Source organism: Dreissena polymorpha, chromosome 9 (assembly GCF_020536995.1).
Source record: "Dreissena polymorpha isolate Duluth1 chromosome 9, UMN_Dpol_1.0, whole genome shotgun sequence".
NCBI classification, from domain to species: domain Eukaryota; kingdom Metazoa; phylum Mollusca; class Bivalvia; order Myida; family Dreissenidae; genus Dreissena; species Dreissena polymorpha.
Window position 1 is genome coordinate 14,144,309 of NC_068363.1, and position 13,604 is coordinate 14,157,912.

A 13,604-nucleotide genomic window follows, 5' to 3' on the forward strand; every position below is an offset into this window, starting at 1 on the left:
TATCCGATAAAGTCCACAGTTTTCACCCGATTCTTTTCAAACTTGCTCAGTGTCTTTATATAAATGAGGACTTGAACCCTATTGATTTTCAGGTCACTGGGTCAAAGGTTAAGGTCACAGTGACTCGAAATAGTAAAAACTTGTTTATCCGATAAAGTCCACAGTTTTCATCTGATTCTTTTCAAACTTGTTCAGTGTCTTTATATTAATGAGACTTCGAACCCTATTGATTTTCAGGTCACTGGGTCAAAGGTCAAGGTCACAGTGACTCGAAATAGTAAAATGGTTTCAAGATGTTAACTCGACATTGCTTAGGCCTAGGATCATGAAACTTCATAGGTACATTGATTATGACTGGCTGATGACCCCTATTGATTTTCAGGTCTCTAGGTCAAGGTCACAGTGACAGTGTTTAAAGCAGTAGAGCGATTCAGGCCCGCATGGGCCTCTTGTTTAACTTTTGTTGAAGTACAGGTATTTTTTAGTAGATATTCTTCAGAGCCTGAAATATATTTAGTTGCATTAAAATGTGTCCTCTAAAACAATTTGTTGACCTTTGGCATTTGGATTGAAATAATATCTTGATATTGTGTAGTGTTTTTATTTTTATACATCTCATTTCAATTTGCTTTTTATATACAGTTTCAAAACTTCATGCATTCTACATGTTTTATACAATAAAAACATTAAAATGGAAAATTTAGTTTTTTTCTGTTTTAAAGATGTCACGCAAATGTTACCATCTTGAAAAAGAAGAAATCATATGGAGGTTGCTAGAAAAATGTAGATGCCCTTAACTGTTGCCCATAACCTCAACTAACCATGAATGGGCATGTGAGTTTGTCCTCTCTTTCTGTATCCAGCTTACTGAAGTCAAATTCAGACATTGAATGAAACTAAAAATTCTGCTCTCATTTTGTTGATTTCATTGATCGTTTTTTTATATTATAAAATCTACTTCAATGAGAAATAAATCAATTACATAATACACATCATTATATCCCCACAGACAAATTTGGGGGTTGGGTGGGGGATATTATACAAGTGAGCTTGGTGGTCTGCCTGTCTGTTGGCTTTCTTGGTTTTTGCATGACAACTCCAATATAAATTAATACTATTTTATTTATTGTGCATATAAAATACAGGTCAAGTTTTAATTTGTATTTTCTGGTTATTGTGGCTCTAAACTTAAAATTCTAAACCCAGAAAGGCTTGGCATATTCGAATGAATATCAAGATGAAGAGAAGAAGAGAGTCAGTTATGCTGGCTAAGGTCAAGGTCGTACTTGAAGGTCAAAAATTTCTTCCTCTATTTTTTGTGCTTGCTTCATATCTCCTAAACCCTTAGAAGAATTTTCATACATCTGGGTATTTTATATAATACTGTCCATTAGACAAAATGTAGCAGATATGAGTTAGTCAGGCCAGCTCAAGGTCACACTAGAAGGTCATTAGGTTGAGCCTCCATTTTCAAATCAGCTTCATATCTCTTGTACATTTTTTATGAATTTTTAACTTGAATAATATATCATTGAGACAATGTGCTCCAGACAAAAATCAGTAATGCTATCTCAGGGTCGATGTCACACTTGAAAATTTTAGCTTTCCCTTTCAGTACTGAATCTAGCAATTGAGCGATTCAAGGAAATTTCATTGAGGATACATGTATGTCCAGAAGTAACTCGCAGTCTGTTCAGGTTTTATGATGTTTGCTGTTCATCAGTATCTAAGGGTTGAAAATTAAGTCTTAACAACTTGAATCTAGAAAGAAAGGTCTTTAATTTAATTTATTAAGGGACTACAAATGCGTGAAAATACTTATCTAAGTGGTAAAGGGTTAGTTACGTATCTAAGTGGTAAAGGGTAAAACACGTATCTTAAGTGGTAAAGGTTTTAATACTTATCTAAGTGGGAAAAAAGGGTTAATAACATATCGGTGTCTGGTGGATAACATTATTGCGCATGATGTTTGGAAATAAGGTAACGGTTATACGGTTAGTAGCTGTTGGTGTGTTTGTCAAGTCTATTTCTTTATAGAGCATTGTGAGATTCTGAAATAAACTAGACCAGTCATTAAAGATGGCAAATACACCAGCAAAGACTCATTTCAAGCAGAATGCAAAACATGAAGATTAGTAACATTAATCTTAAAATTGTGTAATTGCTACTTCACATTTATCACACAAAACAACAAGAAGACTACTATAAAAGTTGTAGTACTTAAATGCTGTTTTAACAGTTCACATCATGGATTTGAAAAACAAGAGGGCCTGAAAGGACCATAGTCGCTCACCTGAGATAACAAGATATTATTGGGACAAATCTTCTGACCAAGTTTCACAAAGATCGGAAAATAAATGTGGCCTCTAGAGTGTTAACAAGGTTTTATTTAAGCCATATAAGGAAAATGCCCCGCCCCCTGGCGGCCATGTTTTTCAACCAACCGGCATCATTTTGGAACTCGTCCAAGATAATATTGGGATGAATCTTCTGACCAAGTTTTATGAAGAACAGACAATAAATGTGACCTCTAGAGTGTTAACAAGATTTTACTATAGCCATTTAAGGAAAAATGCCCCGCCCCTTGGCATCCATTTTTTTCAAGCAAATGTAACCAATTTCGAACTCATCCAAGATATCATTGAAACCAATCTGCTGACCAAATTTCATGAAGATTGGACAATAAATGTGGCCTCAGAGAATTAACAAGGCAAATGCTGACGCTGCACAACGGACAACGCACGACGGACAAAATGCGATCACAAAAGCTCACACTGAGCACGTTGTGCTCAGGTGAGCTTAAAACATACATGTTTCAGTGTGTTTGTTTCAGACATATGGCAGGGACATCCTTGTTCTATTGGCAAATGTATGGGCCCTGCTCTGCAAAAAAGGGGGTTTACTACATGTGCGTAAAGTGTCATCCCAGATAAGCCTGTGAAGTCAACACAGGCTAGTGAGGGAGGACATTATCCGCCTAAACTGGTTTTTGGAATACAAGAGACTTTCTTTAAACGAAAACTACCATGAACGCGGAAAGTGTCAACCCTGATTAGCCTGAGCAGACTGCACAGGCTAATCTGGGATGACACTTAACACACTTGCATTAAACCCCCTTTTCACAGACCACAACCCAAACAGATTAAATAATGAAACAACAAAATATATTACTTTCTGTTTATATTATTTAATATAATGTATTGCACATAATAAAGTAAAAATTATACCAGTACAGATAGTTTATATATGCATTCAATAGCACTTATACAAGAATATACAAGGCAGAATAATAATATATACAAAGTTTTTGTAATGATTGTAGTTAGGCAAAGTATTTGCTATTTTTGTTTCTACTGAGGTGTTAATAACTTTATATCAATAAAATGTGTATAGATATACATAACTGAAAACAGTGTGCATTAAATGCATACATGGTTCTCATACAAAATTAAACAATGAAATATTTGTCACCTAAAAACATTTACTATTTTATATTGATATATGTCAGAAATAATCAAATTATTTGTTTTCACATGACTAACTTTACTTTTCTCTACACACAAATATCAGCAATACAAACATAAGTCATGCAGCGCATGAAAGACAAGAATGAAGTTCATTGTAAAGGTAAAGAGAAAATTTAAATAAATGTTATTGCAATTAATATGGAAACCATTCATACTCATTATCAGTAACTGTTGTGCTTATCTGAGATAAACTTTCTGAACATCAAACAGAAAAAACCCCTTCCTGAAACAATTAAAATCAATCAATTATTCAATAAAAACTAATATTTTACACAGAATCATACACATGAAACTGCCCACAAAACATCTATTTATTGTCCTTCAATTAATATAATGGTTAATTGACATCTATTAAACAATTCTTACATGTATATGGCCCACAAAACTGGAAACAGTAAAAACCCAGCCCTGAACTACCGCTGTCAAAACTTGGTCATTTAAATGGTTCTTTGCCTGAACTAGCAGGCAAAACTTGGTCGTCTAAATGTTTCTAAGCCTGAACTAACTCTGTAAATTTTATGTACATCTAAACAGTTTTTAGCCTGAGCTAACTCTGTAACAAGGGACAAATTGTCACAAAACCAGGTTTTCAATTTGAAAAAAAGTCGATAAAAGGGAGACAAGTAAAACTGAACTATTGTTTAAAATTTACCCCCTTTGTTTCAAAATAAATCTATTTTTAGTCGTGGGTACCTTGACCTTGGAGATATTGACGTAATTCTTTCGTGCGACACACCGTCAAATGATGGCTAACAAATGTGCCAAATGATTATAATATCTCACAATGAATGACATAGTTATGGCCCGGACAAGCTCATTTATGGCCATTTTTGACCTTTGAACTCAAAGTGTGACCTTGACCTTGGAGATATCGATGTAATTCTTACGCGCGACACACTGCCTAATGATGGTGAACAAATGTGCCAAATGATTTAAAATCTCACAATGAACGACAAAGTTATGGCCCTGACAAGCTTGTTCCGGCCGCCCTCCAGGCCGCCCATCCACATTCCCCAATCTAATAACCAGTTTTTTCCTTCAGAAAACCTGGTTAAAAACTTGGTCATCTAAAGGGTTCTTGGCCTGAACTAACTTTGTAACAACTTGGTCATCAAAATGGTTCTAGAAATGAACTACCTGTCAAAAATTGGTGATCTTTATGATTTTAGGAATGAACTACCTGTCAGAACTTGGTCATCTAAATGATTCTAGGCATGAACTACATGTCAAAACTTGGTCATCTAAATGATTCTAGGCATGAACTACATGTCAAAACTTGGTCATCTAAATGGTTCTAGGCATGAACTACATGTCAAAACTTGGTCATCTAAATGGTTCTAGGCATGAACTATACCTCTGTAAAATCTTGTTAATCTATATGATTCTTTCTTAATACAAGGAACAATAGGAACACAATATATCAATCAAAATAATAACAATGTTGGTCCATTGAATTGGTGCAATTACTCAGATAAAAAACAATGTGATCAATTATGTAACATATCATATAACAAATAACAACTTCTGGTACTTAAACAACTGAAAAATTTGTTTATTATATTTAATATTTACAAACACATTCATTACGTTTAATATAACAGAAAATAACAATATCCAACAAAATGTCCTTATTAACATGGTAAGCAAGCGTTTTTAAGTACCAAAGAGATGCATGGATCCTACAAAACAGTTTAACCCCACAAATGAAGAGAAAGTTCTACATAAGTTAAATTTAATGTTATCATTGAAATATCAGTATCAGAAGAATGGATGCAGATTATTTTGAAATGAATAAGATATTCAATAATGAAAGTAGAACATGTTTTCAATGCACATTATACTTGAAATGCCTCATGCGATAATGGGTCCTGTGCCATATATGTGCCAGACCCATCTGAGCAGTCATATAGACTGGGCTGGTATTCATAAAGCTCCTAAGTCAAATCTTAACATAAGCTGGATTTAAGGGAAAATTTTAAAATTCAATTTTCTATTGAAATTTTAATTATTTCAGTTTTGTAATGCATAAATACTGTTCTTCTATTCAAAATTTACTTAAATAAACCAACTAAATGAAAAAAAGACACCAAAACGAAAGAGCAAAAGACTCAAGGATTTTTTTATTATTTAAGGAATTTTCCTAAGTTTACCTTTAGAAGCATTATGAATACCAGCCCTGGTCAGTAGCTATTGTTCAAAGCCACATAAATACTCAAAATCAACAAATATTTTGCAAAATATTTAGTAAATTAAAGTTAACCCACACAAAATCATTGTTCTTTATAGCAATAGCCAAAATTTGAACGCTAGATGTGGTCTGGTAACATAGGTTTAACACGATACAAAATGCTTGTTGTTTTTTTTTGTGTCACAATATATTCCATGTTTAATTCCTGCCATGATATCTGAACATTTACAAGCGAACACGAGACTGGCTTCAGGCAGCATTTGAAGAACAAGTATTCATGAGAACTACTTCGTGCTTTCGAAGCTGCCCGAAGCCAATCTCATGTTGGCTCGTAAATGTTCGGATATCAAAGCCGGAAATTCAAATGGAGTATATTGTGACACATAAAAATAAAAACGAGCATTTTGTATCATAATCACGTTAAATCTATGTTACCAGACCACATCTAGCGTTGAAATTTTGGCTATTGCTATAAGGAACATTGATTTTTTTACGTGATTTTTCAAAACATTGAACAAAATATTTCTTCATTTTGAGTGTTTATGGGCTTTTAAGCTCATGACATCATAAAACCTTGACACACTTGCGCAGGCTAATCTGGGGCTACACTGGGTACACATGGCATGAGACAAATTCTGATATGATGTGGCTAAATTATTGTATACAAACAAAAAACATCATCAAGTTAGGCTCACAGCTTTTACCAATACTTGAGATTTCAAGGAAATGCAGCTTGTATATAATGGTCAATTGCTCATATTTATTATCATATTCTTTACAACATATTTAATGAGAGGAAATGCCAGAACATATTTATCATAAGACAATGCTACAAAAGCATATGCAGAGAATCTCAGAGTGGCATAGGAGTTACCACCGGTGGAAAATATGTAACACAAGGCATTGAATGTCTTTATAATCATATTAACTTAACATTACAACAATCTTTGAAGTAAATGAACTAAAACTACAACTTATGTAAAGGTACTGCAGTAGCAGATGATTGCATAGATCTTTTTTGATCATGAACATCGTAATTTAACCCTTTGAATGCTGGGAAATTTGTCGTCTGCTTAAAATTCGTCTGCTGAAATTCTAAAATTAGCATTTTCTTCGATTTTTTCAAAGAATACTATAAGATTAGCAAACAGTTTGGATCCTGATGAGATGCCATGTTCTGTGGCGTCTCATCTGGATCCAAACTGTTTGCATTGGCCTTCAAATTTCGGTTCCAGCACAGAAAGAGTTAAACTGTGTTGGTAATAAGGATAGAGAAATGTACATGAATGAACTCTCAATACCACCAGCAGTATGTTAACAGGCTTGTTGTTCAAACTTTCCGTTCAAAAATATTTCACACAGTGTATTAACAAATGAGAATATTTTACTAGTAAATTTGACACATTATAATTCCATTATAAAATAAATTGAATGATTGTTATCACATAACAAAAGAAGTCAACATTACTAAAATTAGTCATGTAAACAACATGAACATTCATATTTAATATAGCATATTTACAGTTACAATACCTTTAAGGTATAACAAGTGTTGCCTTTCATTCAAGCAACTGATACTCAATAAACTAACTAATTAATTGTACCACTCTCCCCCTGTAAAATAATGTACACTGTAAATATCAACCAATATTCTTCACTCAAATCAGTAACCAATTTACGACATTGTGAAATTAAGAAAATGAAAACAAAGCACATTTTTAAGGCCAAATGGTACATGCTACACTTGGAAATAAATCTTCTTAACATTCAATATTATTCTTCTAAAATATTTTTATAATTCAGTCTTATGGATTAAGCAGATTAATGAGTGTAAAAATACAATACAATGCAAATCCCCCTACCTACAACATTTATGTTCCAATTATACAATCCAAATTGGAAGAACACATACAAATACATATTTTGTAAAACTACAAATTATTAAAGGCAGCACAGAGTTCATTTTATGTAAAGTAAGCACAGTAATGCTGAAACTTAAAGAATACACCTTTAGCTAATCTGTAAATTGTTATACAAAGACGCCTTACAAGTCTTACACTTTAAAGTAAAAGCAACTAATTTATAAGACTGCTGCAATATAAATGCACTTTGTGCAACCTGATGGAGCTCAATACAGTTTTATAATCAAAATTAATGCTAGATGTCTGCCCTTTGTCAAGAAAACTTCCTTATATTTGAAATTTGACCTGTTGTGTGACCTTGCCATTTTGATTATCTGTGAAATGTTGTTTAAATATTGCCTAAAAAGGCCAGACAAGCCATTTCTTGTCCATTTTTTACCTCTGACCTGTGAGTGTGACCTTAGAGCTGGCGACAAGTGTTGGATTTTACAACACTCTTGAAACTTCAATCATTTGTGTTAAGTACTTTTAAACTTGCCTGCCAAATTATGTTTCCATGGGGACTAGACATACATGTATGGGCAGACATATGGACTGTGCTCTGTGAAAAGGGGGTTTAATGAATGTACGTAAAGTGTCGTTCCAGATTAGCCTGTGCAGTCTGCACAGGCTAATCAGGGATGACACTTTCAACTTTTATGATACTTTTCGTTAGTCTCTTCTCAGCAAAATCAAGTTTAGGTGTGGTGTTGTCCCTGATTAGCCTGTGCAAATGGCACAGGCTAATCTGGGACGACACTTTAGGCACATTCATTAAACCCCCTTTTCACAGAGAACGGCCCATTTATGTGAGCACATACATGCATCCTCTATGGTTTCCTGTATGGAAAGTGTCTGAAAGCAGGCTAAATTTTCACAAGTAGTTTTCTTGTCTTCTAGTAATTTACATGTACAGCACACAGCCGTACTTTCAAAAATTTTACATTCCCATCTGGATTCCTGGTATATAAAAACTTATTATCTTGATGAGTAGTATATGTGACAGTTAACAATGGTTTACAACAAAGATCTACAACAAGAGAGTAAATACATATGTGAGAAATAACACATAAATTTATCCAAAAACAATATGCATCTATACACAACAATATGACTATAATTCACCTATGATCTCCTTTAAAAAATGCTGTATATTATAATTAATGTATACAATAAATGGTTTTAATAACAATACTAAGCCTGCCTATAGAGTCTTTATCCCTGTGTGTCTTTTGGCTCAGTATTTCTATATGATTATATTATGGCCACAAGACGTGTACCTAATGTACAAATTACTAGAAATATATTCACATCACAGCTGCAAGTCAGCGCTGATCTCATCCTGTTGACATTTAAGTTTCTATGGACCTCATAAACAAACAATATACAAACTCATATTATCTTGATACAGGATCTCAGTGCACCATTTATACGGTTAAAATACAACAAAAATGCTGGCATCTTTTATCAAATGTACACAATGTCTTTGAAAAACTTGTCTTATGCTCTTAAAATACTTCATAATCAATAGTTATCTTAATTTTATAAAATATATTAAATACAACAAATACACAATAGTACTTGACATCCAGCTTCCATCATAGCTTAGTGGTCCACACTTAATATACACTTGATTAAGTTGAATAGTAATGTAAAATACACTCCTCTTTTTCTGGTCAGTTCTTATTTCAAAACTTCAATATTCTGCAATGAACATCAACACTGTAAACCACATCTCATCACTAATATCAACTTTTGATTGGTCCTAACAAAATGTTACTTGAAAAGCATATTTGTACAAGCGTGTGACCAATACATCAACAGTCCAAAACAGACACTTCAGTCTATTCATCACTGCACACTTCCGTACAGGACCTATATATATACAGTGTACAGTCTACACCATGACAATGTCGTCATCAGACTCTGTCTTGGTTTCTTCTTTCTTTGCAGGTTTTTCCTCCGCCCCTTCGGGTGTTGTTCCCAGTGTGTGGGGGCTGGCCAGCTCAGGTCGGGATTTGAGAACCCCTAACATGGACCTGGGTCGCTGAGAGTTAGTAGGGGAGCCTTAGAAAGACAGATACGCTCAGTAATGAGAGGAAAAAAAACTGCCTTTTAACTTAAGTTTTGAAGTGAGATAATTTACATAATTTTATTACATCATCATCATCATCATCATCATCATCATATCATCATCATCATCATCATCATCATCACCATAAGCTTATGATGATCAACATCCTGTTAATAAAATCATCATGATCATCATCAACCATAACAACAATTGCTTTTAAAACTAAGTAGGACCTTTCTATGTACAAAGCAGTCCTACAAATATCCTGTTGAAAGTTGGTTGGAACTGTTCCCTGTGTCCTTGACCTTAGAGCTCTTGAGTTGAAAATTAAAGGTCGTCAAGAACTTGCAGCATATTTGTTATATGATCCTATGAATTCTCTGGATATTGCATGAAAACTAATTTCAAGATACAAGCACCTGTGACCCTGACCTTTAATGTGATAACCTCAATCTTCATAGGCATCTTACTTTCATCCAAAGCAAACAGGTAATTTTGCATAATCATAGGTCAAACAGTTAAGTTATTGCGTGTAAACGGATTTCCTTTTGTAAGCCCTTGTTGCCATGACTTTTGACTAATTGATCTCAAAATCAACATGAATCTTTATTTCTTCCCAAGAAACAAACATACAAATTAAGTTGATTGCAGGACAAAGCATTCTCTAGATATCCTAAAGAAACTAATTTCTTGATGCAAGTTTATGTGAACTTGACCTTTAGCCTCAAAATCAAATGTTCTTATTTACCTTCCCATCTAACTACAATGCAGGTACAAGCATAGACAAAAACTTGTGCCAAAAAAATTCCTGTTACAAGACCCTATGAACTTCAACTTCTCAGAAGTAATCACTATATAAATTTTCATGACCATGATTCAAGTTGAAGAAATGTGACATGCCTATGTGACCTTGACAATAAACCTTTTGACCTCAAACATCAAAAGGCGTCTTTCTTTCCTCCCAAGTACCATCATACCCATATGCAAGATTTAGGTTTTCTACATATTGTGCAGACACAAGAGGCATACAAACCAACTGACTGACAAATGCAAAGCAATAAAACCAACTCCTTTAAGGGGGACTAAATCAAGCGCTATAACACCTTAGCTCATAAGGATCTTTGGTTGATCATTGAATCATTGAACTGATATAACAAAAAGAGGGCACAAACATTTTCATGAAAGTTGGAGGAAAATGTTGGACAGCAAAAAATAAAGTAGTGACATCACCTGCAGTGCGGCCAGGTGATTCTGCATCAATGCCAATGCCACTGTCAGTCATGGAATTGGAAGAATCTGCATTCTGTATATCTCCAGCTAAATTAAAATAATAACTGTATTGGAATTGCAAACATCTTTGTTTTTTTAATGTTAATATATTATTACTAGTACAAAGGAATATTAATAAATTGAAAACATACAATATGGTTAACCCAGACAAACCATAAATATCAAAATCTATGTATGTGAATATTTGCATATATGTCTTACTGAAAAGGAAGCAGAAAAGGACACTTTATTTAAGCATTTAATTAGAAGTTTTTACATATACCAAACAGAAGTACATTACATGGGATTTCTGATTGTTTACCAAGAAACAATAAGCAAACAAAGAACATGTTTGAGATTTACATGCAAACAATATTAGAACACACAATCATAGAAGGAGACATTGATCATAATTATGAGAACAAAGTACCATAATATCTTAAAAGAAATTATCAACACATGAATTTTTAATTATTAAAATAAAATAAATTAATGCATGATGCAACGCAAATAAAGACTTTGTACATTAACAATCATTTAACTGCATCCATGTAGATCAAATGATTTTCAAACAAGAGATGTGTTTGTCAGAAACACAATGCCCCCTACTGCGCTGCTTTGAAGACATATATTTGACCTTTGACCTTCAAGGAAGACCTTTCACCACCCAAAATGTGCAGCTCCATGAGATACACATGCATGCCAAATATCAAGTTGCTATCTTCAATATTGCAAAAGTTATGAGAAATGTTAACATTTTCGGACGGACGAACAGACTGATAGACAGTTCAACTGCTATATGCCACCCTACTGGGGGCATAAAAAACACTTATCCTTTGATGGAAAATATCAAAACTTTTAATACTGAAATGACAATTCGAATTCTAGAAAGAAAATTGCTTTTTATGCAAATAAATATTTCTGAACCTTGAGTTTTTTTATGCTGATTGTCAACAGGCTCAGCAAGCTGGTCAGTCTCTGCTGCCATTTTGACTGTGTCCATGCCAACATTATGTGGCAATGAATTTCTCTTAGCCTCTATTTTAGGTAACTCTCCCTTTACCGTTGTTGAGAGTGGCCTTCCTTGCTTGAATTGCTTGTCTTCAGCATGGAAGATAGACATTTTTTCCTTTACAGATTTTTTCAAAGTTGCTGAATCATACACTACCCCACTGTCAGTATTTGCAGAGGTTTGGGTTTGTGATGGCACATCAGATGTTTTACTGGAGGGCTGTTCGTCTAAAGGTGGTTATTTTCAAAAAGAAAGACATGAAAGTGCATGCACAAACAGAATGAACACAAAGCAAAACAAGGGACAAAATTGTCACAAAACCAGGTTTTCAATAAAAAAAGTCTGATAAAGAAAGACAACTGCAACTCAAAATGTGCATTGCTACTGATTGTTAATCACAATTACCCCCCTTGTTTCAAAATAAATCTGTTTTTTGACCCTGTGACCTAGTTTCTGATCCGGCATGACTCATATTCGAACTTGACCTAGATATTGTCTAGATACAACTTCTGACCAAGCTTCATAAAGATCGGATGAAAACTATTTGAATTAGAGAGCGGACAATATGCTCAATGTTTAAAACGCACTTAGTGACCCCGTGACCTAGTTTTAAACCCGGCATAAACCATATTCGAACTTGACCTAGATATTGTCTAGATACAACTTCTGACCAAGTTTCATAAAGATCGGATGAAAACTATTTGAATAAGAGAGCGGACAAAATGCTCAATGTTTAAAACGCACTAAGTGACCCCGTGACCTACTTTTTAACCCGGCATGACCCATATTCAAACTTGACTTAGATATTGTCTAGATACAATTCTGACAAAGTTTGGTAAAGATCGGATGAAAACAATTTGAATAAGAGAGCGGACAAGCTTGTTCCGCCCGCAAGCCAGCCCGCCCGCATTCGCCAATCTAATAACCAGTTTTTTTCCTTCGGAAACCTGGTTAATAATAAAGCACAATTCTGACAGAGGTTCATGCATAACTAATGCTAGTGCATAACCTTTACAGTTACTGTAATAACTGATTAATGTTTGTTCTATTTTATTATATAATTTACATTCCTTGCAAAAACAAAGGAGGCCACATTAGATCTACTTTATAAACTTCATTAACAATTTTAACAGCATTTTTTTTTTACTTCATTACATTCACCCCTCGAAATAATTTCTGGAATTCCCATGGTCTACAAGTAAGGACTAGTATAATTTAAGTAAGCGTGGCTTTTTGTGAATTACAGAGAATTGAATGATGGACATAGTGTCTCAGAGTATGTTCTGTCAAAGTGTGTGTTTTAGTTTTAGTGAAAAACATTTTAGGAAATGCATATTAATCACAACATTAACCCTTTCCCATTCAGAAGCAACGAGAAAATGGCTGTGTGCAAAAAACATAAAACCAGAACAGTATGTGTGAAACATGCAGACTGTTCAGGTTTTATGCTGTTTGCTGCTCATCAGGTTGGAAATGAAGCCTTTAAATCTTAAATCTGGTAAGAAAGGTCTTAAATCAAATTTAACTTTCTAAGGGACTACAAAAGCGTCAAAATACTAATCTAAGTGGTAAAGGGTTAAGACATGAAACACACCAAGGGAAAAGAATGAGAATAAACAATGAACTTCTCACA

The 13,604-nt window shown here is 34.1% G+C and overlaps 1 protein-coding gene and 1 long non-coding RNA gene across 2 annotated transcripts in view; both read right to left on the reverse strand.

Moving 5' to 3' along the window:
- Positions 1–3,165: 3,165 nt before the first annotated feature.
- On the reverse strand, positions 3,166–6,750 carry LOC127844173 (uncharacterized). Its single transcript, XR_008032594.1, has 2 exons — positions 4,751–6,750; positions 3,166–4,707 (listed from the first exon to the last, which is right to left on the reverse strand). It is a non-coding gene; the product is annotated as an uncharacterized LOC127844173 (long non-coding RNA).
- Positions 6,751–6,912: 162 nt separating this feature from the next.
- The window catches only part of LOC127844160 (F-actin-uncapping protein LRRC16A-like), a 104,482-nt gene continuing 97,790 nt past the window's right edge, over positions 6,913–13,604 (reverse strand). The window contains exons 40-42 of the mRNA XM_052374186.1: positions 11,887–12,198; positions 10,921–11,007; positions 6,913–9,683 (exon numbers count right to left, since the gene is read on the reverse strand). Coding sequence (XP_052230146.1) covers positions 9,514–9,683; positions 10,921–11,007; positions 11,887–12,198 — 569 coding nt within the window. The 3' untranslated portion in view covers positions 6,913–9,513. The remainder of the gene's footprint in view (positions 9,684–10,920; positions 11,008–11,886; positions 12,199–13,604) is intronic.